The sequence below is a fragment of the Bombina bombina genome, chromosome 6 (genome assembly GCF_027579735.1).
Source record: "Bombina bombina isolate aBomBom1 chromosome 6, aBomBom1.pri, whole genome shotgun sequence".
NCBI lineage: Eukaryota > Metazoa > Chordata > Amphibia > Anura > Bombinatoridae > Bombina > Bombina bombina.
This window is the reverse complement of record NC_069504.1, coordinates 314838534-314865427: the sequence shown is the minus strand read 5'-3', so window position 1 is coordinate 314865427 and position 26894 is coordinate 314838534. Positions and strand designations below refer to the sequence as shown.

General features: G+C 40.7%; 1 protein-coding gene across 1 annotated transcript in view; it reads left to right on the top strand.

Annotated features, from left to right (window-relative positions):
• ACSS3 (acyl-CoA synthetase short chain family member 3) overlaps positions 1-26894 on the top strand; it is a 328915-nt gene that overhangs the window by 113039 nt on the left and 188982 nt on the right. Inside the window, exons 6-8 of the mRNA XM_053716935.1 lie at positions 12074-12214; positions 12395-12475; positions 12561-12656. Of these exons, the coding sequence (XP_053572910.1) occupies positions 12074-12214; positions 12395-12475; positions 12561-12656 (318 nt within the window). The remainder of the gene's footprint in view (positions 1-12073; positions 12215-12394; positions 12476-12560; positions 12657-26894) is intronic.

The following is a 26894-nucleotide window of genomic DNA, read 5'->3' as shown; positions in this document are numbered from 1 at the left end:
CCTTTCTCGTTGGTCCTTGGTCGAATGACTGGGAGTGACGTAGAGGGGAGGAGCTATATGCAGCTCTGCTGGGTGAATCCTCTTGCACTTCCTGTTGGGGAGGAGTAATATCCCAGAAGTAATGATGACCCGTGGACTGATCACACTACAGAAGAAAGGAATTTATCAGGTAAGCATAAATTATGTTTTTTTGGGGGGAATTTAAAAAAAAAAGCAATTAAACACAGTAAGCTCTGTAAGTCAGCAAAACACACAGGCCTGATAGAAAATGAAATTAGATTACACTAGCAAAATGATTTAAAAGTTTTCTTTTAAATTTAAAATAATGTTATAAGCAGATATGAGTGGTGGCTGGCACAGAGCAATGAACCACAGTTTATGCTGTGTGAGCCTGAGACACAGGCCTGATAGAAAATGAAAATAAATTACACTAGCAAAATAATTTCAAATTTTTGTTGGTTAAATTTAAACTAATGTTGTTAGGCAGATATCAGTGGTGGCAGTAATCACAGCATATGCTGTGAGCCTTACACACAGGCTGAAAGCCAGGCAAATGCAAATAAAAACTAAACTAAAAATAAATAAAATAAAACTACTAAGGGAAAAAAAAAAAAACGGCTGAAGTTATAGCCCTAAAAAGGGCTTTTTGGGGTGCTGTGCAGCAGAGATGAGATGAGTCCTTCAGGACTGTAGTGGACACTAAATACACTAGCCTAGCTATCTATTTCCCTATAATGTCAGCAGCAGCAACACAAAAGGTCCTCTCACTAACAAAGCAAGATCGTAATGAGTCTAAAATGGCTGCTGCCAAGAAGCTGGGATGGTCTGTGAGGGAGTGGCTGATGCTGATTGGCTCTAATGTGTCAGAAGGCTGTGACATACAGGGTCAAAGTTTCCTCAATGATGACACACAGGGGGCGGATCGAACATTGCTAAGTTCGCCGGGAACTGTTCGCGGGCCATCACTACTAGTGAGGGCTCTGTGAACCCTGTCCATCAGCAAAGTAGATGGGTCAATATCTGGGACTAGCTGTATGAAAAGTTCGGTGATAGTTTCATCTAGATTTTTATAAGACTCTGGAAGATTTCGAATATTGGTTGGATCTGCGAGATCTGTTTTCAAGATCCTCAATCTGCTCCTCAAGCCTGCTTATATAGGCTGAATTATCTTGAATTGAGCTTCTGAGTAAAGGTATTTCTTCAGATACATTATCTAGTTTCTCCTACATTGGTGTGTCCGGTCCACGGCTTCATCCTTACTTGTGGGATATTCTCTTCCCCAACAGGAAATGGCAAAGAGAGCACAGCAAAAGCTGCCCATATAGCCCCCCCTCTGGCTCCGCCCCCCAGTCATTCTCTTTGCCGCTCTGAACAAGTAGCATCTCCACGGGGATGGTAAAGAGTATGTGGTGTTAGTTGTAGTTTTTTATTCTTCTATCAAGAGTTTGTTATTTTAAAATAGTGCCGGTTTGTACTATTTACTCTACAACAAAAAGTGATGAAGAGTTCTGTTTAAAGAGGAGTATGATTTTAGCAGCAGTAACTAAAATCCATTGCTGTTCCCATGCAGGACTGTTGAGCCCAGAGAACTTCAGTTGGGGGGAACAGTTTGCAGACTTTTCTGCTCAAGGTATGACTAGTCCAATTTCTAACAAGACATAGTAATGCTAGAAGACTGTCATTTTCCCTTTTTGGGATCGGTAAGCCATTTTTCTTAGACTCATAACAGAATGAAGTTTTATTAATGGGCTATATACTGGTTGACACTATTGTGGGTTAAATCGATTGATTTATACAATATTTATATGACTTTTGGAGTGTTTTGGAACTTGAAATTTGGTGTGCAATACTTTCAAAGCATTAAGACACTAGGGTGCAAATTTGGTAAGGATCGGATATTTCCTTCATAGTTTTTCGCACATTCAGAAATAAAGTGTGCTCTGTTTAACATTTAAAGAGACAGTAACGGTTTTGTTTAAAAACGGTTTTATTGCATTAATAGCCTGTATAAGCCTGTCTAACATGTCTGTACCTTCAGATAGAACATGTTCTGTATGTATGGAGGCCAAGGTGGTCCCCCCTTTAAATGTATGTGAAAATTGTGCCATGGCGTCCAAACAAAGTAAGGACAGTACTATCACATTTAATAAGGTTGCCCAAGATGATTCTTCAAATGAAGGTAGTGGGGATAGTTCATCATCCTCTCCTTCTGTGTCAACACAAGTTATGCCCGCGCAGGCGACACCTAGTACATCTAGCGCGCCAATGCTTGTTACTATGCAACAATTAACGGCAGTAATGGATAATTCTATAGCTAATCTTTTATCCAAAATGCCAGCATTTCAAAGAAAGCGTGATTTCTCAGTTTTAAATACAGAGGATGAGCAAGGGTGCGCTGACGATAATTTATCTGTTATACCCTCAAACCAGTCAGAATTGGCAGTGAGAGAGGGTCTGTCGGAGGGAGAAATTTCTGATTCAGGAAAAGTTTCTCAACAGGCAGAACCTGATATTGTGACGTTTAAGTTAGAACATCTCCGCGCCCTGCTTAAGGAGGTGCTAACTACTCTGGACGATTGTGACTCTTTGGTCATTCCAGAAAAATTGTGCAAAATGGACAAATTCCTTGAGGTCCCTGTGCACGCTGATGCCTTTCCGATACCCAAAAGGGTGGCAGACATAGTGACTAAGGAGTGGGAGAAGCCAGTTATACCTTTTGTCCCACCTCCTATATTTAAGAAAATGTTCCCCATTGTCGACCCCAGGAGGGACGCATGGCAAACAGTTCCTAAGGTTGAGGGGGCAGTTTCTACGTTGGCCAAACGCACGACTATTCCCATTGAGGACAGTTGTGCTTTCAAAGATCCTATGGATAAAAAATTGGAAGGATTGCTTAAAAAGATATTTGTTCAGCAAAGTTTCCTCCTCCAACCAATTTTGTGCATTATTCCTGTCACAACGGCGACGTCTTTTTGGTTCGAAGAACTAGAAAATTCGCTCAATAAGGAGACTCCATATGAGGAAGTCATGGACAGAATTCACGCACTAAAGTTGGCTAATTCTTTTATTTTAGATGCCGCTTTGCAATCTGCGAAATTAGTGGTGAAAAATTCAGGTTTTGCAATTGTGGCGCGCAGAGCGCTTTGGCTAAAATCTTGGTCGGCGGATGTGTCATCCAAGACCAAATTCCTTAATATTCCTTTCAAAGGTAAGACCCTTTTTGGGCCAGAATTGAAGGAGATTATTTCAGACATCACTGGGGGAAAGGGCCATGCCCTCCCACAGGATAGGCCTTTCAAGGCTAAGGACAAATCTAATTTTCGTTCCTTTCGCAACTTCAGGAACGGACCGTCTCCTAACTCTGCAGCCTCTAGACAAGAGGGTAACGCTTCCCAGGCTAAGCCAGCATGGAAACCAATGCAAGGCTGGAACAAGGGTAAACAGGCCAAGAAGCTGCTGCTACCAAGACAGCATGAAGGGGTAGCCCCCGATCCGGGACCGGATCTAGTAGGGGGCAGACTTTCTCTCTTTGTTCAGGCTTGGGCAAGAGATGTTCCGGATCCCTGGGCACTAGAAATAGTCTCTCAGGGTTATCTTCTAGAATTCAAGGAACTTCCTCCAAGGGGAAGGTTCCACATGTCTCGCTTATCTTCAGACCAGATAAAGAGACAGGCATTCTTACATTGCGTAGGAGATCTATCAAAGATGGGAGTGATACACCCAGTTCCAACAGTGGAACAAGGTCAGGGGTTTTACTCAAACCTGTTTGTAGTTCCAAAAAAAGAGGGAACTTTCAGACCAATTCTGGATTTAAAAATTCTAAACAAATTCCTCAGAGTTCCATCTTTCAAAATGGAAACCATTCGAACGATCTTACCAACAATCCAGGAGGGTCAATTCATGACTACCGTGGATTTAAAGGATGCGTACCTACATATTCCTATCCACAAAGATAATCATCAGTTCCTAAGGTTCGCCTTTCTGGACAAACATTACCAGTTCGTGGCTCTTCCGTTCAGTTTAGCCACTGCTCCAAGAATTTTCACAAAGGTGCTAGGGTCCCTTCTAGTGGTTCTAAGACCGAGGGGCATTGCAGTGGCACCTTACCTAGATGACATCCTAATCCAAGCGTCGTCCCTTTCCAGATCAAGGGCTCATACAGACATTGTATTAGCTTTTCTCAGGTCTCACGGGTGGAAGGTGAACGTGGAAAAGAGTTCCCTGTCCCCATCTACAAGAGTTCCTTTTCTGGGAACAATAATAGATTCTGTAGAATCGAAGATTTTTCTGACAGAGGTCAGAAAATTAAAGCTTCTAAAGGCTTGTCAAGTTCTTCAATCTATTCCTCAGCCTTCCATAGCTCAGTGCATGGAAGTAATAGGTCTAATGGTGGCAGCAATGGACGTGGTTCCTTTTGCTCAAATTCATCTAAGACCATTGCAACTGTGCATGCTCAGACAGTGGAATGGGGACTATGCAGACTTGTCTCCCCAGATTCAAGTAGACCAGTTAACCAGAGACTCACTCCGTTGGTGGTTGACTCAGGATCACCTGTCTCAGGGAATGAGTTTCCGCAGACCAGAGTGGGTCATTGTCACGACCGACGCCAGTCTATTAGGCTGGGGCGCGGTCTGGGACTCCCTGAAAGCTAAGGGTCTATGGTCTCGGGAAGAGTCTCTTCTCCCGATAAACATCCTGGAACTGAGAGCGATATTTAATGCGCTCCGGGCTTGGCCTCAACTAGCGAAGGACGGATTCATAAGATTTCAGTCGGACAACATGACGACTGTAGCTTACATCAATCATCAGGGAGGAACAAAGAGTTCCTTGGCGATGAGAGAGGTATCCAAGATCATCAAATGGGCGGAGGCTCACTCCTGCCATCTATCTGCAATTCACATTCCAGGAGTAGACAACTGGGAGGCGGATTATTTGAGTCGTCAGACTTTCCATCCGGGGGAGTGGGAACTCCACCTGGAGGTCTTTGCCCAGTTAACTCAATTATGGGGCATTCCAGACATGGATCTGATGGCGTCTCGTCAGAACTTCAAGGTTCCTCGCTACGGGTCCAGATCCAGGGATCCCAAGGCGACACTAGTGGATGCATTAGTGGCGCCTTGGTCGTTCAACCTAGCTTATGTGTTTCCACTGTTTCCTCTCCTTCCCAGGTTCGTAGCCAGGATCAAACAGGAGAAGGCCTCGGTGATTCTGATAGCTCCTGCGTGGCCACGCAGGACTTGGTATGCAGACCTGGTGAATATGTCATCGGCTCCACCATGGAAGCTACCTTTGAGACAGGATCTTCTAGTACAAGGTCCATTCGAACATCCAAATCTAGTCTCTCTGCAGCTGACTGCTTGGAAATTGAATGCTTGATTTTATCTAAGCGTGGGTTTTCAGATTCAGTTATAGATACTCTGGTCCAAGCCAGAAAACCTGTGACTAGGAAAATTTACCATAAAATATGGAAAAAATATATCTGTTGGTGTGAATCTAAGGCAGGGGTGTCCAAACTTTGCTCTCCAGAGGTTTTGGAACTACATTTCCCATGATGCTCAGCTAGATAAAATGCTGGCTGAGCATCATCGGAAATGTAGTTCCAAAACCTCTGGAGAGCAAAGTTTGGACACCCCTGATCTAAGGCATTTTCTTGGAGTAAAATTAAAATTCCTAAGATTCTTTCTCCAAGAGTTGGATAAAGGGTTGTCAGCGAGTTCTCTAAAAGGACAGATATCTGCTTTGTCTGTTTTGTTACACAAACGCCTGGCAGCAGTGCCAGATGTAGAAGCTTTTGTACAGGCCTTAGTCAGAATCAAGCCTATTTACAGACCCATGACTCCTCCATGGAGTCTAAATTTAGTTCTTTCAGTTCTTCAAGGGGTTCCGTTTGAACCTTTACATTCCATAGATATTAAGTTACTATCTTGTTTTTGGTTGCTATTTCTTCTGCTAGAAGAGTTTCTGAATTGTCTGCTTTGCAGTGTGATCCACCCTATCTGGTATTCCATGCAGATAAGGTTGTTTTGCGTACCAAACCTGATTTTCTTCCAAAAGTGGTTTCCAACAGGAATATTAACCAGGAAATAGTTGTTCCTTCTCTGTGTCCGAATCCAGTTTCGAAGAAGGAACGTTTGTTACACAATTTAGATGTGGTCCATGCTTTAAAATTCTATTTAGATGCAACAAAGGATTTCAGACAGACTTCATCTTTGTTTGTCATTTATTCTGGTAAGAGGAGAAGACAGAAAGCTACTGCTACCTCTCTTTCTTTTTGGCTGAAAAGCATCATCCGATTGGCTTATGAGAGTACCGGACGGCAGCCTCCTGAATGAATTACAGCTCACTCTACTAGAGCTGTGGCTTCCACATGGGCCTTCAAGAACGAGGCTTCTGTTGATCAGATATGTAAGGCAGCGACATGGTCTTCTCTGCACACTTTTGCCAAATTTTACAAATTCGATACTTATGCTTCTTCCGAGGCTATTTTTGGGAGAAAGGTTTTGCAAGCCGTGGTGCCTTCCATTTAGGTAACCTGACTTGTTCCCTCCCTTCATCCATGTCCTAAAGCTTTGGTATTGGTTCCCACAAGTAAGGATGAAGCCGTGGACCGGACACACCAATGTAGGAGAAAACAGAATTTATGCTTACCTGATAAATTTCTTTCTCCTACGGTGTGTCCGGTCCACGGCCCGCCCTGGCTTTTTAGTCAGGTTTCAAATTTTTTCTTTCTATACACTACAATCACCACGGCACCCTATGGTTTCTCCTTTTTCTCCTAACCGTCGGTCGAATGACTGGGGGGCGGAGCCAGAGGGGGGCTATATGGGCAGCTTTTGCTGTGCTCTCTTTGCCATTTCCTGTTGGGGAAGAGAATATCCCACAAGTAAGGATGAAGCCATGGACCGGACACACCGTAGGAGAAAGAAATTTATCAGGTAAGCATAAATTCTGTTTTTTCTTCCAGTTCAGCGGTCCGCCCGCCTATTTCTCTGAGGTCTTACTTAATCTCTGAAAAAGCCATTTTAAATTCTTCATGCAACAGTGATTTTATTTGGGATAGGAGCTCTTTGTTGGGCTTTTCTGGGCCGGGGGCACCAATGATCTCTGGGGCGTGCGCCGCAGGGCTGGTTGCAGCAGAGGAATCACATTTATCTGAGCCCTTTTGCTTTAACTGAGACCTTGAAAGGCATTCTTTAACGGTTTGGGGTTTATTTTTCATTCTGATTTACCAGATAGATATTATATTCCAGAGAAAACCACTGATGGTGGGAGGCTCAGAAGTACAGCATTGCTTGCTTTTTATATATCCCAGGATCTTTATTAATTATTCAGGATTGTGTGTTCATGCCTGTTGCTACCCGCAGCCTGCTGGGGTCTTAAGAATAGAAATAGTGTTCAGGAATAGTGTCCTGTGAGCCTTATATAAGTATCACATTGTGCTTATAAGGGAGTGATTTAGAGCTGATTGTAGAAGCGGAGTCTCACTTGTCTAATGACCTACAGGCCCCAATGCTTCTCTCATACCGTTCCCGAGTTGCTGCAATAAAGCTAGGCAGCCCAGGCAGAGAGGCTTACTTGTGGGGGTCTGATAAGGAGACTATCTGATAATGAGCATGTTCGTGTTTATATATCTGTGTAAAGGCAGACAATAGTCCTATTGGTTCTTCTCTCCTCTAATGAAATATTTAGAGCTGGTAAAAAATGGCGTCTTTTCCTGCCTTCAGTGACATGTTTGACAATAACCCTCTAGATCTTAGTGAGAAAAAGCTGCCTAAAGGCCCCCAGAGTTTCCTTCGCTAACTATTGTGAGTCAAAACAGAAAGCCTTTCGCCTATAGCTGTTTGCAGGTGGCCCTGTAATAAGGCGTCCAGTTCTATTTGCCTATAATATAGTGCCCAGTGTGTGCAGGTCTCACCTCTGCAGCCGTTACTTGTCCGTGCCATTCAGGTTCTCGATTGCTATCCGGCTTCAGGGGTCAGGTCCCATAGATCTGTGTCGATTGCCTCTATAGTCACCGGAGCGAAACCCCGACCCTCCTGTCACTAACTCCTGTCTCAGAGGCCTAAGTTGCGTAGCAAAGCGCGGCGAAATAAAAGTTCTGTTTGCTTTTTCCTTTATCAATTTCCAACTACTCCGGAACAGCTTGCCAATGAAGTGGGCTATAACAATAAAGCTGCTTTTGGTGTTAAGAGGTTGTATTATGAGCTTTAAATAAGCTTTGAATATAAATTTTCTCAGGAGCTCGGTCCTCACACGTCTTTCTCTCACCAAGGGTAGCTCCTCCCCCTTAAAATATATTTTTAATTATACGTTCTATATGAAATATGAACATTTTTTTTTTTACTTTAATGTATGAATATAAAGTCAAATATACTATTTTTAACAAAAAAGAATTATAGCAAAATCTTTAAAAAGTGAATATTCGTTTTATTGTGTTCTATATCTTATCACTGCTTCTTTGGAAACAGATATTTTAGAAGAAGCTTTTATGAACCAACTTCACTACACAAAAGGTCTAAAGGCTTTCAGAACAGAAATAAAACATAAAATGAACATGGAAGAAAGTCAATTTTAGCAGAACAGCTTCTTACAAAGATACAAACCTTGTGTAATAATGACTATGTGACTTCAGGAAGGGCTGTTATCTGAAGCATATTATAGAATGCAATAGCTATTTTCAACCATAATTCTGAACAGGGCTGTATTGTGGGGGTACCTCTGCCATCTCAGTACAGGTAATATTTGTAAACATCATGTAAATATTCTAGCTTTCACAAGAGGTGGCTGCAAAACATATCAAGCAATGTAAATAACGTTGTCCCTTTTGATTTTCACAAAGTTACTCAGCACAATGTATCAATCAATAAGTACTGTCACCCAAGAAGCACTGATTCTGAAAATAGGTCTGCTGTATTCTAATGAAACAGTAAAGGCTTTTTTCATTATACAATCTGGAGTTTCTTCTTTTTAGATCATAAAAAAAACACCCAGATATTAAATGTTGCATTTGGCTAATCTCTGTTATTTTATGGCTTACAATAGTTGAAATAGGCTACCAACTTGAAATAGCCACTTATTTTAAAGTCATAACGTAAATGTTTTAAATTCCTCTGATGTTGATTATTTTAGAATATTTATTTCATGCAGATTGCCAGGTAAGTGGGTATTGATTTAGCCAACTGCAGTTAGAAATATATAGAGATAGATTACAAAGTGGCCCGCTATTTTGTGCTTTTGCCAGAAACAAAGTTTACACATGTTACAAGGTGACACTAAATGGTTTGGATATCACAACCGTATTAACTTCGTCTCCCCATAGATTTTAATGGAGTGTGTTGATAAAAAAACTTAACACTGAGTGAAACTAAGTGCGCTCAACTCAACGGTAGTAATGCACATTTTAGCGCTGCGGAACCTGTTGGCGCTCTACGAATAACTGATAATAATAATAATATTTTTTCTTTCCTATGTTCTACACATAGTAGAAAATATTATTCAAATCAGCCAATAGGAATGAGAGCTGCTTAAATCCTATTGGCTGATTTGAACAGCCATTAGGATTTTAGCAGCTCTAATTTCTATTGGCTGATTTAAATTTTTCAGCCAATAGGAATGCAATGGTACCCCCAGTATAAAAGGGGTAGCTTGCATTTGACTCCTCAGTGTGCGGCGGACGAAGAGGACCTCCGCGTCGGATCGATGGACCTCCGTCTGGACCTTCGCCTGGACCTCCGCCTCCCCGCATCGACCGATCCGCCTCCACAGGGATGAAGAAGATGCCGGTCCCTCAATGGATGAAGATGGAATCGCCTGGATGAAGATGGAGCCGCTGGGATGAAGATCGTTCAAGCCGGACTTCAGCAACTGAGTACCTAAAGAGGGGTTAGTGTTAGGTTTTTTTAAGGTTTTTTTTGGGGTGGGTTTTTTTTTTTTTTAGATTAGGGCTATTGGGAAATCTTAAAAGAGCTTAATGCCCTTTTAAGGGCAATAAAAGAGCTGAATGCCCTTTTAAGGGCAATGTCCATACAAATGCCCTTTTCATGGCAATGGGTAGATTCATTTTTTTTGTTTTATGGGTTTGGGGGGGTGGGGGTTTGTAATGTTAGGGGTGTGTTTTTTATTTTGTAGCAAAAGAGCTCATTTCGTTAGGGCAATGCCCTACAAAAGGCCCTTTTAAGGACTATTGGTAGTTTATTATAGATTAGGGTTCTTTTAGTTTGGGGTGTTTTTTGTTTTTTTTTAAATGGGTATTAGAATAGGAATAATTTTTATTATTTTGAATAATGCGTTTGTTATTTTGTGTAATGTTTTTTTTCTTTTTGGGGTGTTTTTTTTGTTTTTTAGAATTGACATTTTTTTATTTTTAATGGGCAGCAAAAGAGCTGAATTCCCTTTTAAGGGCAATGCCCATACAAATGCCATTTTCAGGGCAATGGGTAGATTAGGTTTAACTTTATTTTTATTTTGTGGGTTTGAGGGTGGGGGGTTTGTATACTGTTAGGGGGTGTTTGTTTTTCTTTTTTAGCAAAAGAGCTGATTTCTTTAGGGCAATGCCGTACAAAAGGCCCTTTTAAGAGCCTACAAATGGCCCCTTTAAGGACCCTTGGTAGTTTATTATAGATTAGGGTTTTTTATTTTGGGGTGTTTTTTTTTTTTAATCAGGGTTTTAGAATAGGAATAATTTTTATTGTTTTGGATAATTTCATTTGTTATTTTTGTAATGGTAGTTTTTTTTTTTTTTTGTAATGTTAGTTGTATTTTGTAGTTAAAATAAATACAAACTTACCTGTGAAATAAAAACCTAAGCTAGCTACAATATAACTATTATTTATATTGTAGCTAGCTTAGGTTTTATTTTTATTTCACAGGTAAGTTTGTTTTTAGTTTTAAATCAGTATTATTTAGTTAATAATTGTAACTTTAATTTAGGTCTATTTAAATTATGTTAAAGTTAGGGGGCGTTAGGTTTAGGGTTAGGGTTACGGTTAGGTTTAGGGGTTAATATAGTTTAATTTAGGTTGATGTGATGTGGGGGCAGGCGGTTTAGGGGTTAATAGGTTTATTTAGTGGCAGTGATGTGGGAGGCCAGAGGTTTAGGGGTTAATAACTTTATTTAGTGGCGGCGATGTCCGGGAGCGGCGGGATCAGGGTTAATATCTTTATTATAGTGTGGGTGATGTTGGAGTTTGGGGAAATAGGGGTTAACTTTATTAGAGGCGGCGATATCGGTAGCAGCATAATAGGGGTTAATGCATTTATTTTGGTGGCAGCGATTTTGGAGCGGCAGATTAGGGGTTAATAACATAATGTAGGTGTTGGCGATGTCGGGGGTAGCAGATTAGGGGTGTTTAGACTAGGGGTTTATGTTAGGGTGTTAGGTCTAAAAGTAACTTTTTTCCCTATAGACACCAATGGGGCTGCGTTACGGACCTTTTCATTCCACGATCGCAGGTGTTAGTTTTTTTTCTAACACTTTCTCCCCATTGATGTCTATGGGGAAAGCACGCATGAGCACGTCAAAGCAGCGCTTGTATTTTGTGCAGTATGGAGCTTAACGTCACCATATCCCACGCACAAGGAGGCTTTTCACAAACTTGTAATGGCAGCGCTATGTAGGGTGAAATAACGCAATAACGTTCGTTTCACACCCTCTATAGCGCAAAACTTGTAATCTAGGTAATAGTCAACTACATTGTATATTCAACACTCTTTAAACATAGGTACACAGGTAATCCTATGTCCACACGTTTGCCTTAATATTATCCCCCCTTTTTTTTTTTTTTTTGACTGTTTTGTATTCCCCCTGTTTACATGATTTCACATCTTTATACATATTGATTCCATGTTGATATATAACTTTATGTCAGTTTATGCTCTATGTAAAACTATGTATTTCCCATGTCTGTGATTGTGGAATACTGGCAAGTGCCTTTCTGTTCTTTGTATTGTTATAGAGTGCACCCTGGATGCTGATTTATTGTAGTGAGTGCTGGTTCTTATACATGATTTATATATATATATATAATCTGCTACCATTTTTGCAGTCTTCAGTCATTTTCTCTTTGTTACCTAGGAGTCTGTTCCTTTAACAGCCAATCGAGATCTTGACTGGAATGAAGAAATAGCTAAAGCTGACCCTCATGATTGTGTACCTGTATCTTCTGAGCATCCCCTTTATGTACTGTATACTTCGGGCACAACTGGACTACCTAAGGTAGGCTCTTAAACTTAAATCACAAAATATCCGTATGTCTCAATACCATAGTCATATATATTTCATGCTTTGTCATTCTTTCTATGGTTCACATGATGAAATATGAATGACTACAAATGTAAAATATTTTATTTTCACTAGCATGCTTACAACTTTTGATATATTTTTGTCTCTGTGCAGGGTGTTGTAAGAAATACAGCTGGTTATGCTGTAATGCTTAACTGGACAATGTCTACCGTTTATGGATTGAATCCTGGGGAGGTATTTCAAGTTCTATAAATATATTTACTTTTGAAATTGATATTGTTTCCATTCTCTAAATATATGTTTATTTACTTTTCTTTAGGTATGGTGGGCAGCTTCTGATTTAGGCTGGGTAGTTGGCCATTCTTATATATGTTATGCTCCTCTCTTGCATGGAAATTCCACAGTTTTATATGAGGTAAGTAAGGCTATGCTTTTGATTTCTGAGATGTTACTCTTACCTGTTTGCATGGATTTAACAAAACATATTTCCAATATTCATTCATCCCCCTCTTTTAATGATAGTTTGACTGCTTTAGCAAAATAAGTGGATAGTTTGTTTACACAGAAACAAGAAAAACACATTGGGAGTATCTACCTTATGGCAATATTGTAATCGCCAAACTATCACTGCCACTATGTCACCATGGCAGTGGCATATACAGGTTTTGTGCTCCCCTTGGCACTCAACATTCCGCTGGACCTTCCCCCCTAAGGTTTTAGGCCTTTTTTTGGCCATTATATTTTTTGGTTAGGGAGTAATGTGAATTTTTTTGAAGGCATTTCCAAAATAAATGCTCACACACACATTCACAGATACATACAAACGCAGAGTTATACACATACAAATGCACGCACGCACACACACACACACATATATATATATATACATACAGACACACACATCTATCTAGTGCTGCAAAAGATATAAAAAATAAAAAAACACATGTTTTTTAACAATACTTCCCCAAACACAATACTAAGTGCTGAAAGACAACAGAACTAAAGGTTAGGTTGCTGAATAAAAGAAAGGTTCATAGCTACCTTTAAACTGTGTGCTCAATAGCACACAGTTTAAAGGTAGCTATGAACCTTTCCTTTATTCAGCAACCTAACCTTTAGTTCTAGCCTCAGATAAAACGAAAAAAGTATATTTAGTGTAATACAGTTTAAGTGCTAATATTTGAAAACAGCACCGCCAATATCAATATCAGTATATACCGCTTACAAAATACCCAATGTGGACAGATTCCTGAGTGCCTTTAAAAGAGGAGCTATATTGTGGCTTTTTATCATTTGTATGTGTGTGTGTGTGTATATATATATATATATATATATATATATATATATATATATATATACATATATGCTTTTAATAAATATTTGTGATATTTTTATTCGGAGTGTTGCTGGATTAATACTGGGTACCTGGTAGTAGAAAACCAGTATGTGCGTCATCTCTAGAGCCACTTAGGCTCATCAAAGTGTAACTCCTATGCGGTGCTCTTTTAAAATATTATATCTTAAATTGTATTACACTATATATACTTTTTTTTTTTTTTTTCTGAGGCAAGAAATCACCAGAAATATTGATGTTTCACATCTTGTTTGACAACGAAGATTAAAGATATACACATATCCTTATTTAATTATTCAATAATATTGTTTTATGTTTATATCACTTTTTTAAAGTCACTTTTTTAAGCCACAAAATGATAATTTAACTAATGCTTGGCATAGTCCTTATTTCATTGAGGAATTAAGTCCTAAGCCCACAACCCCCCATTGTCCTATAATATAACTTCCCTATAATTCGCCATCAGCTGTTCTCACAACTAATGTGACCTTAAGAACATAAAGACACACTACATTCCTCATATTTGCTACTCATACTATCACAACTGTTTGCAAACATCAGCTGCATCTTTAATTCATATCATAATGTTTTATAATGCTTTTGCCTAATTGTTCACAAGGACCCTTTCTGGACTTATCTGCTTTCCAAACCTTTTGTCTCTTGTTTGTCTCCTTTAAATTGTAAGATTATGAAACCTTTCAGCCCTTAATAGAATTTGGAAATGTGATTGTCATCCTCTGTCAAATTCCCATAAGTTATGTATCCTTGTATAGCTCTGTGTGATATTCTGTTGCTTCTAAATAGATATCATTCTGCTAGATTACGAGTTTTGCGTTATAAGCAGCTCGCTACTAATGCAAAGTTAGGAAGGAAAGCAGGCACTGCTCAAAAGCGTTCCATTAAAACTTGATCCTTTATTTCAACATCTTTAAAAAGTTAACAGCTTCAAACACTGAAAATTGCGTTTTAGAAAAAGGTACAAAAAATGACAAATACAAGATGTCTATGAATAAGAGTTCTGTGAGGACTCAAAACTAGTCAGACTACTTGTGTCACTCACCCCTGCCTTGTATTTGTCATTTTTTGTACCTTTTTCTAAAACGCAATTTTCAGCGTTTGAAGCTTTTAACTTAAAGATGTTGAAATAAAGGATCAAGTTTTAATGGAACCCTTTTGAGCAGTCTTACACTGTCTTACACTAACACCTAACCTTACACTACAATTAAATAAATTACATTAATTAAATACAATTAACTAAATTACAAAAAACAAACAAACACTAAATTACACAAAATATTTAAACTAATTACACCTAATCTAATAGCCCTATCAAAATAAAAAAAAACCTTAGCCTAAACTAAACTGCCAATAGCCCTTAAAAGGGCCTTTTGCGGGGTATTGCCCCAAAGAAATCAGCTCTTTTACCTGTAAAATAAAAAAATACAAAGAACCCCCCAACAGTTAAACCCACCACCCACACAACCAAACCCCCCAAATAAAATCCTATCTAAAATACCTATGCTCCCCATTGCCCTGAAAAGGGCATTTGGATGGGAAACCTAACACTAACCCTCGAAGATCCACTTACAGTTTTTCAAGACCGGACATCCTCAAAGAAGCCGGGAGAAGTCTTCATCCAAGCGGCAAGAAGTGGTCCTCCAGGCGGACAGAAGTCTTCATCCAGACAGCATCTTCTATCTTCATCCTTCCAACGCAGAGCGGCTCCATCTTCAAGACATACGGCACGGAGCATCCTCTTCATATGGTCCCAGCCATACACTAAATGTTCCTTTAAATGACGTCTCCCGTTTTATCAGCCAATCGGAATTAAAGGTGAAAAAATCCTATTGACTGATGCAATCAGCCAATAGGATTGAGCTCGCATTCTATTGGCTGTTCCAATCAGCCAATAGGATTTTTTCACTCTTAATTCCGATTGGCTGATAGAATTCTATCAGCCAATTGGAATTCAAGGGACACCATCTTGGATGACGTAATTTAAAGGAACCTTCAGTGTACGGCTGGGACCTTATGAAGAGGATACTCTGCGCCGGTTGTTATGAAGATGAAGCCACTCCCCGTCTAAAGGATGAAGATAGAAGATGCAGAGGATGAAGACTTCTGCCCGCCTGGAGGACCACTTCTTGCCGCTTGGATGAAGACTTCTCCTGGCTTCGTTGAGGATGGATGGCCAATCTTCAAAAACTGTAAGTGGATCTTCAGGGGTTAGTGTTAGGTTTTTGTAAGGGTTTATTGGGTGGGTTTTATTTTTAGCTTAGGGTTTGGCCTTTTAAGGGCAATGCCCATCCAAATGCCCTTTTCATGGCATTGGGAGCTTAGGTTTTTTTAGATGGGATTTTATTTTGGGGGTTTGGTTGTGTGGGTGGTGGGTTTTACTGTTGGGGGGTTGTTTGTGCTTTTTTTTTACAGATAAAAGAGCGGATTTCTTTGGGGCAATGCCCCGCAAAAGGCCCTTTTAAGGGCTATTGGCGGTTTAGTTTAGGCTAGGGTTTTTTTATTTTGGGGGGCTTTTTTATTTTGATAGGGCTATTAGATTAGGTGTAATTAGTTTAAATATTTGATGATTTATTTTTTATTTTGTGTAATTTTTTTTTTTGTAATTTAGTTAATTGTATTTAATGTAATTTATTTAATTGTAGTGTAAGGTTAGGTGTTAGTGTAAGACAGGTTAGGTTTTATTTGACAGGTAAATTTGTATTTATTTTAGCTAGGTAGCTTGTAAATAGTTAATAACTATTTACTAACTAGTCTACCTAGTTAAAATAAATATAAACTTGCCTGAGAAATAAAAATAAAACCTAAGCTAGCTACAATGTAACTATTAGTTATATTGTAGCTAGTTTAGGGTTTATTTTATAAGTATTTAGTTTTAAATAGGAATTATTTAGTTAATGATAGTAATTTTTAATTATCATTAAAGTTAGTGGGTGTTAGGGTTACACTTAGGGTTAGGTTTAGGGGTTAATAACTTTAGTATAGTGGCTGCGATTTTGGGGGCAGCAGATTAGGGGTTAATATTATTTAACTAGTGTTTGCAATGCGGGAGTACGGTGATTTAGGGGTTAATATGTTTATTATAGTAGCGGCGATGTTGGGAGTGGCAGATTAGGGGTTAATAAGTTTAATATAGTATTTGCGATGCGGGAGGGCCTTGGATTAGGGGTTAATAGGTAGTTTATGGGTGTTAGTTTACTTTTTAGCACTTTAGTTATGAGTTTTATGTTACGGCTTTGTAACATAAAAGCCATAACTACTGACTTTCAGTTTAAGGTACGGATCTTGATGGTATAGGCTGTACCGCTCACTTTTTGGCCGGACAGGCAAACTTGTAATACCGGTGCTATGGAAGTCCCATTGAAAAAGGATATTTTGAAAGCTGCGGTAGTTACGGTGTGTTACTACCAAAAATGTGTGCGGTAATAGCAGCGGTAGTGAAAAAGCAGCATTATGAAGCTTTTTCACTCATAACACAAAACTTGTTAATTATAGTAGTAGTAAAAATAATTACAGGAGAATATTATCTTTTTAATAATTAAATTGTAGTTTAGAAACAGGGGCAGAACTACCATTGGTGCAGCGAGTGCAGTGGCGCCTGGGCCCAAGTGCTTGGGAGGCATAGCAGCCAGTCTATACATATTGCCTATCTGTGCATATATACTCATTATCATCCTTATACTGTGCAGCATACTCGCATCCATTGGCATATTTAGGTTTTATGCTGCCCTAGGTACTCAAAACTCAGGGTATAATGTTACTTTTTTTCTAGCTATATATCTATCATCTATCTATCTATCTATCTATCTATCTATCTATCTATAAACATATAAATATATATATATATATATATATATATATATATATACACACAATTAAAACTCACTTTGTTAGCACAATATGCAGAAGTAAGTAATTAATAAACCACTTGAGAACCCATGTGATTGTTTGTGTAAACACTGTATATTATTTATCTGAGTGAGGCAATTTGCAGCATTTTTGTAGAGGTAAAATTGGGACAACTGGAGCAGGGGGTCTGTAGTGACTACATTCCTTGCAACCTAAGAGTGTCAGTTCAAACGATATATGTAGGGAGAACCGTTAAATACAATATTTAATTTAATTAAATATCACAGGGAAGTCTTACCTTTTAATTCCAACGTCCGAGCTGCTCCTACAGTTGTTTCTGTGAGGGAGGTCGATGTTGGATAGCCTCACATGGTTGCAGATGGATATGCATGCCCAAAAGCAAAAAAAAAGCTACCAACCACCCATCATCCACTTCTGCAGCCTGCTTCAGAATCCAGATAATCGAGATAAGTGCTCTTGCTGGTGCCGTCCCCTGGTAGGAACTGCAGCTGCAGGCCCTACCTTGAAGAAGGGGTCAGAGGTAGTCAGTTAGCAGACGACCTACCAATTAAGGGCCATTCCTTGATGTGAGAGCTGTGCCTGCCAACCATCCTGTAAACATATACCTATCTAGTTAATTTAAAATGTGTTAAAATTAATTCAATACCAACCATAAATTTAGATAGCAAATACCACCAGTCCTTTAAAAAAAAGTAAGGCAGTCTTTATTTTCAAAGATCTTCAACAGCAGTCCTCAAATGTGTTAATAAATACAATTAAAGTAATCCAATACCAACCATAAATTTAGATACCAAATACAACCAGTCCTTTAAAAAATGTAAGGCAGTCTTTATTTTCAAAGATCTTCAACACCAGTCCTCAAAGGAAAGAGAAAATAGCCATAGCATAAATCTGTATAAAAATTTGTGCACAAATCTTACACCTGAGTCAATCCTAATCGCGTGTCAAAGAGCTTAAACTTTAACCTCTAGTATAAGCGCTCAAAATATTAACATCTCCCAGTTAACAGAAAACAATATATTAAAAGCAAAAACTAGAGAAATATCACTAAGGGTTTACAGCATAAGCAATAAAAACACACACATTGTGTATATTGGTCCTTACAAAATGGACCACAATAACACACAGTGAGTTTGTAGCCGTTTCTGTTTCAAGTAATCACCCCTCCTTGTGACAGGTCCACTCCGATGTACGCAATTTCAGCCTTTTCAAGGAGACTTTTGTGCTTCCAATTGTCTTTTCTTATAGTCTTTACTGCGGGCTTATTGGTGGAAGTCCAGTTCAAATCAATTGGTTGAGTCCTGTGATACTTCTAATTTTTCCTATGAACAGCGCTTACAATCGATAAAATAAAAACAATTACAATTATACATTAATTTTCCATACCTGCTATTTATGTTTATAAAATACAAACAAATTGGCATATAAAACATATATATATACCTCTGTGTGTGTGTGTGTGTGTATATATATATTTATATATACACAGTTGTATGCAAAAGTTTAGGCACCACTGACAATTTCCATGATTTTCATTTAAATATTGCACATTTTCTGTTAAAACCTCATTTCACTACTGAAATATTACTGTGTCCTTCAGTTATTTGATAAATCAAAATTAAATTGCTGATCCAAACACCCAATTATTTATAATCATGGAAATTGTCAGGGCTGCCTAAACTTTTGCATACAACTGTATATATATATCATTCAAAAAGGGGGATATGCCGGGAATCAAACTCATGTTTCCATATTCCCAGGTTAAAAACAATACCTCTAAGCCATATGGGGTTATACAGACTGCTGTTGAAGATCTTTGAAAATAAAGACTGCCTCACAAATACTGTTGGTATTTGGCATCTGATTTATGGTCGGTATCAGATTACGTTAATTGTATTTAAAACCTACTAACTATACACCTGCACAATGCTTTCAATGTATTTTCTGCTATCTCTGTCTGCCCTTTTCCTAAAAATCACTGCACTTCCCTGTAGCAACAATAACCCTCACACTATCCTTATCTCACCCTCCCTTCTCTCATCCCCTATGCTCTCCTCTCATGAACTACTTTGTCTCCTTAGAAATACTTCCCCATCTAACTCTCCTGTGTCTAATCATACCCGCTACTACAAGTCCCCCTCTCACCTTCTGTCACTCACACTCCTCCTACTGCTTGCTGCTGGTGACATCTCTCCTAACCCTGGCCCTGCAGCAATAACCACACTTTTACACTCTCACTCAGACCCCCACTGCAAAAACTCTAGGTCACGCAATCCTAACAATCTCATCTCTATTAACACACAGCGCTTATCCCCTCTCTTTTCTTGTGCTCTTTGGAATGCACGCTCTGTCTGTAACAAACAACTGTTCATGACCTTTTTATTTCTAATGCTTTCAATCTTCTAGCAATTACTGAAACCTGGTTATCATCTTCTGACACTGCTTCCATTGCTGCTCCATTGCTGCTCTCACGCACGGTGGTCTCCACTTTAGCCACACACCTAGGCCAGGTGATAGACATGGTGGCGGTGTTGGAATCTTACTCTCCCCCTCCTGCTCCTTTCAGCACCTGCAGCCTCATCCATCTCTCTCCTTTTCCTCCTTTGAAGTTCACTGCATCCGACTATTCTCCCCCCTCTCCCTCAGGGTGGCAGTTATCTATCGCCCCCCTGGACCAACCTCCCAATTCCTTGATAACTTTGCTGCCTGGCTCTCTCACTTTCTCTCTACAAATACACCTGCTTTAATCCTGGGGGACTTCAACATCCCCATTGATAACCCATCTGCCCCTGCTGCCTCTAAACTTCTCTCACTCACAAACTCCTTTGGTCTCTCACAATCCCGCATATTCCCTACTCACCGCGACGGACACTCTATTGATCTAGTATTCTCCTACCTCTGCTCTCCCTCTGACGCCACCTGTCTCCCATTTGCCATCTCAGACCACCATCTGCTCACCTTTAAGCTTAATATACAGACTAAACCTACTTCTCCCCCTCACCCCCGCACCTGTAGAAATCTGCACACTGTGGATCCTCTACAACTCTCCAACCTTATTCAAAAACACCTCCCCCACACTTCCACAATATCCTGCCCTGACCTTGCTACAACCCACTATAACAATACTCTCTCTTCGGCACTGGACACTTTCGCTCCTCCCCAAATACGCAAAACCCCACGCCGTCGGCTCCAACCCTGGCACTCTACCCAAACACGCTACCTGCAAAAATGCTCCCGTGCTGCTGAACGTGCCTGGAGGAAATCCCGCTCTGAATCAGATTTCCTTCACTATAAGTTCATTCTTTATTCTTACTCCTCTGCCCTTCACTTAGCCAAGCAAACCTACTTCTCTTCTCTTATATCTACTCACTCCACAAACCCTAAACGTCTCTTCTCCATTTTCAACTCTCTCCTTTACCCACCTTCACCACCCCCTTCATCTGCCTTTAGTGCTCAAGACCTGGCAGACTACTTTTTCAACAAAACAATTACCATCCGAAGTAATATCCCAACACAAGTCTGCAACCTTCCATCTCTGCCCCTGGCAACCCCCTCCACCACTCTCAGCACCTTCCCCCCTAGCTCTGAGAATGAAGTGAGTTCCCTATTGTTTTCCTCACACCTCACTACCTGCCCACTTGACCCTATCCCTTCACATCTAATACCGTCTCTGTCTTCTACCCTCACTCCAGCTCTTACTCACATATTTAACCTATCCCTTACTACTGGTTCATTCCCATCTTCCTTCAAACATGCAAAGGTCACCCCCATCCTCAAAAAACCCTCCCTCGACCCCAATTCTCCTGCAAACTACCGCCCCATATCACTGCTTCCGCTAGCTTCAAAAGTCCTGGAAAAACTAGTCTTCGATCGCATAACCCACTTCTTGTCCTCCAACTCACTGCTTGACCCCTTACAATCTGGCTTCCGTTCCCAACACTCAACTGAGACTGCCCTCACCAAAGTTACTAATGATCTTCTTTCTGCTAAAAAAAATGGCCACTACTCAATACTTACCTTACTTGATCTGTCTGCTGCCTTTGACACAGTTGACCATCCCCTTCTCCTACGGACTCTCAGCTCCTTTGGGCTCTCTGACACTGCCCTTTCCTGGATCCACTCTTATCTCTCTAATAGGTTCTTTTCTGTCTCCTTTGCTGGTGGCGACTCCTCTCCATTGCCTCTGTCTGTTGGAGTACCTCAAGGCTCTGTTCTGGGTCCCCTACTCTTCTCTATTTATACATCCTCACTGGGAAAACTTATCAGTAGCTATGGCTTCAACTACCACCTCTATGCTGATGATACCCAGATCTACCTATCCGCCTATCTCTAAATTGGTAAAAAATGAATTCTACCTTCCTAACTGCTGCCCCATCTAACTCCACACCAACATCATTCTCACCTTTGCAGTCCCCACCTCCTGTTTCTCACCCTCCTACCATCTAGATTGTAAGTTCCCACGGGAACAGGGCCCTCAATTCCCCCTATATTTGTTTTGTTAAACTTTGGTGTCTTCTATATTGTATTGTACTGTACTTTTATCTTTGTACCCATGGACAGCGCTGCGGAATCTGTTGGCGCTTTATAAATAAAGAATAATAATAATAATAATAACAACACATTTTATATTCACTTTGTCATGCTATTGTGGTATTTTTTTAACCATTGTGATACATTTATATTTTTAGGTAGTTAATTCAGGTGACACTCCCTACAGAGGGTGCAAAAAGTGCCACCCCCCAAATTTGCCACCATAGGCATGGGCCTTGTTGGCCTAGGCCATAACTTGCCCCTGATCGCATCATTATACAGCGCAGCTTGTTCAATATTAATGTATAAATATTCCGTCATTTTGCAGGACATAGTATTCATGCTCATCGTATTTATACAGAGCAGTGTACTCATCATTCAATAGTGTATAGAAACTTACTTAATTATACAGTACAGTTTGCTCACTGTAACATAGTAACATAGTACAGTATTAGTAGTAGCCGTATTAGTCCAGTAATTGAATATCAAAATAACAAGAGTATTGCAGTATGCAGTAATAACTTTTTTATTGGACTAACATTACATAGTAAAGACAAGCTTTTGAGATTTCGCTCTTCCTCAGGTCTGAAGCAACACTGATCAAATACTGAGATATCTCGAAAGCTTGTCTTTTAGTATGTAATGTTAGTCCAAAAAAAAAGGTATTACTGCATAATGCAATACTCTTGTTATTTTGATATATATATATATATATATATATATATATATATATATATATATGTGTGTGTGTATGTATGTATGTATGTATGCGTGTGTGTGTGTGTGTATATATATATATATATATATATATATATATATATATAAAACTTCCACAGAATGCAGGCACTCACTGGTCTTGGTAAAATATAACAATTTTATTTAAGTATCGTTAAAATGACATAACGTTTCGGCACCAATTTGTGCCTTTGTCAAATGTCAGCATGAGAACATAAGAATATGCAGCACACTTAAAACCAATATTGGTGCTGAAACGTTATGTCATTTTAACGATACTTAAATAAAATTGTTATATTTTACCAAGACCAGTGAGTGCCTGCATTCTGTGGAAGTTTTGGATGATTTACAGCAGAGCACCGTGGCATTTATGGAGTGGTGAGATTGTGCTTTCCCTTTAAGGAAATATATATATATATAGTACTGTGCAAAAGTCTTAGGCTACCATTAGATTTGTTGTTTTAGCAAAGTTTTAATGAAAATTCATATTTATTTTTCGGTCTCTTTATTAAGATAAAAACAGAAAATACAGAAAATAAGTACTCAAAATATAAAAAAAACTAAATTTTCAGAACAAAATGGCTTCTTCAGGCAAAAATCAGTATTTAGTGTGACCTCCTTTGGCACTAAGCACATATTGAACTTTTTTGGGGAGACTTCAGAATGTTTTCTGAAGTAATCGTCTGATATATTATACCAGACTTCTTTCAGCACTTCCCAGAGTTCTTCTTTAGATTTAGGTCTTCTTTTATTTCTTTATCTGCCCAGGAAATCCCATACTTCCCCTATAATATTCAGGTCTGGACTCTGTGGAGGCCAGTCCATGACTGTCAGTGTTTTATCAGCTGTTTTTCTCTCAAATATGATTTCAATGCATTAGCTTGGGATCAATGTTCCCTCTAAGAACACTTTTGTGAGTGACCCAGCATTGAAACAGTTAATAAGGTAACCACACCTTGCAGTCTGCATTGTGTAGTGTTTGCTAATTGCTCTAATTAACTTTTTCACTGCTGGGCCGCTCATAAAACTGGCCTTAGAGGGAACACTGCTTGGGATCATTATAATGCTGGAAAAAAACATTCCCAATCAGGCGCTTTCAAGAAGGAATGGTATTATGAATTAAAACCTGTCTGTACTTTTCAGCATTCATGGTCCCATCAATTTGGAAAAATTTGCCAACACCACATACAGAAATGCAGCCCCAAACCAGGACAGACCCTACACCATGTTTCACTGAAGGCCGCAAGCACTCAATCTTCCATTTCTCTCCAACTCTTCTTCTCCGATATTGTCGACGATTGGACCCAAAATCTTCAAACTCGGATTTGTCACTCCATAATACTCTTTTCCACTTATCTTCATTCCAATCTTTGTGATCTTTAGCATATATTACCCTTTTTACCCTGTTCCCCTTCTGAAAAAGTGGTTTCTTGGCTGCTACCCTTCCACAAAGACCATTCCTGATCAAGCTTCTTCGGACTGTAGAAGGGTCAACTTGGCATCTTGAAGAAGCTGCCTGATGCTTCTGGTCTCTCAAAGAAGAAACTCTGAAAAACTTCTCATCAGATTTTGAAAGTTTTCTTGGTCTTCCAGTCTTTTTTTTGTCCTTGACCTCTCCTGATTCTTCATTTTTTTTTATAACAGCTTGAATACCAGATCTTGAGTATCCAGTTAGTTTGCTGATTTCCCTTTGAGAGTGGCCTTGTTGATGCACCGAGTCAACTTGGATCCCCAAGAAGCTCAAGCACGTAGACGGACCCTCCATTTTTTCGGCCGCTACCGGAATCCCAAACTGATCCGCCACCTCCATGAAGTCTGCCATCAGCTGCTCACAGTCCCCGGATCCCTCCAGCCCAACGAATAAAAAGTCATCTAAATAGTGGACAACCGAGTCCAACCCAGACTTCTGTCTCACCACCCACTCCACGAAACAGCTGAATTTCTCAAAATATGCACATGAGATCGAGCAGCCCATAGGAACGCGGAGGTCCACAAAATATGCCCCCTCAAAATAGCAACCCAGCAGGTGATGACACCGTGGGTGCACCAGCAACATCCACCTTAGCTCCCACCCCTGCTGCCCGCACGAGCTCCACAGCTCTGTCGAAAGACGCATAGCGAACTGCCGCCACCCCCAGATCAATCCCATCATTCACCGACTCCCCTTTGGGATACGATAAGTGGTGAATCATCTGAAACTGACCAACAGCCTTCTTAGGTACCACCCCCAGTGGGGAAACCCTCAAGTTAACCAACGGAATCTCCTTGAATGGTCCCGCCATCCTCCCCAATGCAACCTCCTTCCCCAGCTTCACCCTCACCACCTTCAGAAACATCCTAGCCGATTTTAAATTCCCATGAGCCCGAAAACCCCCATTTTCCTCAAATGGTATCCAGAACCCTGAGCTGAAGCCAGTTAACAGCAGCTCCGCGTCCCACTTCCCCTTCCGCCCCCAAGCGTACCATCTTAACCAAGGCACCATCTCAACAACCTTCACCGGCGTCCTGGCCCTGTGCAACCACGTCCCCGGATTTGGCCGATCCTCTCCCCCTCTTGAAACACTTTGAGAACCTGTGAGATCCCCCACACCCTGAACATTCGTGTTTATACTTACACGACCCCCCAAATCTGCACTGGCCATCGTTGAACTGGAAACAAAGGCCTTTCCTGAGTGCCACTGCCGCCGTTGTTCCAGCTCCTCCGGTCCCCGTCCCCCCTGGGCCGGGAAAGGACTGCCCTCCGCGAAGTGGCGTCATCATCTCCAACCAGATCCCCATGTCCCGATCATCCCACTTCATGTCTGGCCGCACAGCAATCCTCTGCCGAAACTGCTCATCGTACTTCCACCACGCCATCCCTCCGTACATACGATATGCCGCCGATATTTCGTCAAAGTAGCAGAACAACGCCAAACCTTGTTCTGGGAACTTTTCCGCCGTTACGCTAGCCAATATGCAAAAGGCCCGAGACCAGTTCCCAAATGTCTTCGGCAGCTTCCTGTACCTCTTTTTGCGCTCCTCCTCCTCTTTCTTCCCTTGCTCCACCTTCGGGTCCTCCTTGATCTCCACGAATTGCTCAAGCGGGAGCAACGAAAATATCTCCAAGAATTCCCGCTTCCAAATTTTCTCCTTAACCTCCTGGGTCAGATGAATCCCCAGCGGCCCAATAGTGCACAAACACGGCCTGGTCATAGCAACCTCCGCCACCTGAATGGAGCCCCCCGCCACAGTGGCCGACCCCACTGCTCCTGTTGCACCCTGAGCTCCCCCTTGCTGACTCCAGACCCCTGCAACCATACCCCCTTCCCCACATTGCCTCTCCACCTGCACTACCAAATCTTTCAAACCTTTCAATAACGTTGCCACCCCCCCAGAAGTATTACCCCCACTGTTTGTGTCTACTGCTGGAACTGGCGTTACCCCCAGACACCTCACCTGTGCTGGTAGGTGCCATCGCAGGTCCTGAGTTGATGGCCGTCCTACTCCTACGCCCCTCTGTTTCCGCCCTCCTCCTTTCCACCGACCTCTGATCAATAACTATTGATCCTAGCTTTACACCAACAAACAGCCTTACGTTTCATTATGATATTGTAGTCCTCAGTACCAAATAACAGGCCTCATTTTAGTAACCCCCTTAAATTAGTTTGTCAGTTGGTTGATATACAAAAGCTATTGATGATAAACTCCCTGTGTTACATTACACATTTATTAATTTAGAGCTGAATAAAGTTTGTAACCCAGCCTTAGATGAGCCCTCTAAATCTAAAGCTCATTGGTCTGATGGGATTGTCTAAGAAGTCTCCCCTACCCTGCATGGTCACTTAAATCATGTTAGAAATTGTGGCTTGACGGCTGTTTCTCCCGCTGATGATTGATCCTCTCTTACTACTTTGTACTTCAATGCCCCCCTAGTGCATACCCCTTCTCCACTTTATCTACAGTGGGGGGTTTCATGGAGGCCCGTAATCCCCCCTTCCCTCCCCGGTGCTTATCCCGCACCTCATTTCCTTCACCTCCCAACAACAAACCCCTTGCACTCCACAACCAACCCCGCTATGCCATCCCTCCCCTGCAGGCCTTCCCCCGTGTGCCTCCATGAGTGTGCCCCCATAGCCTACCGCCACACTACGGATTCTACCACCACACTCC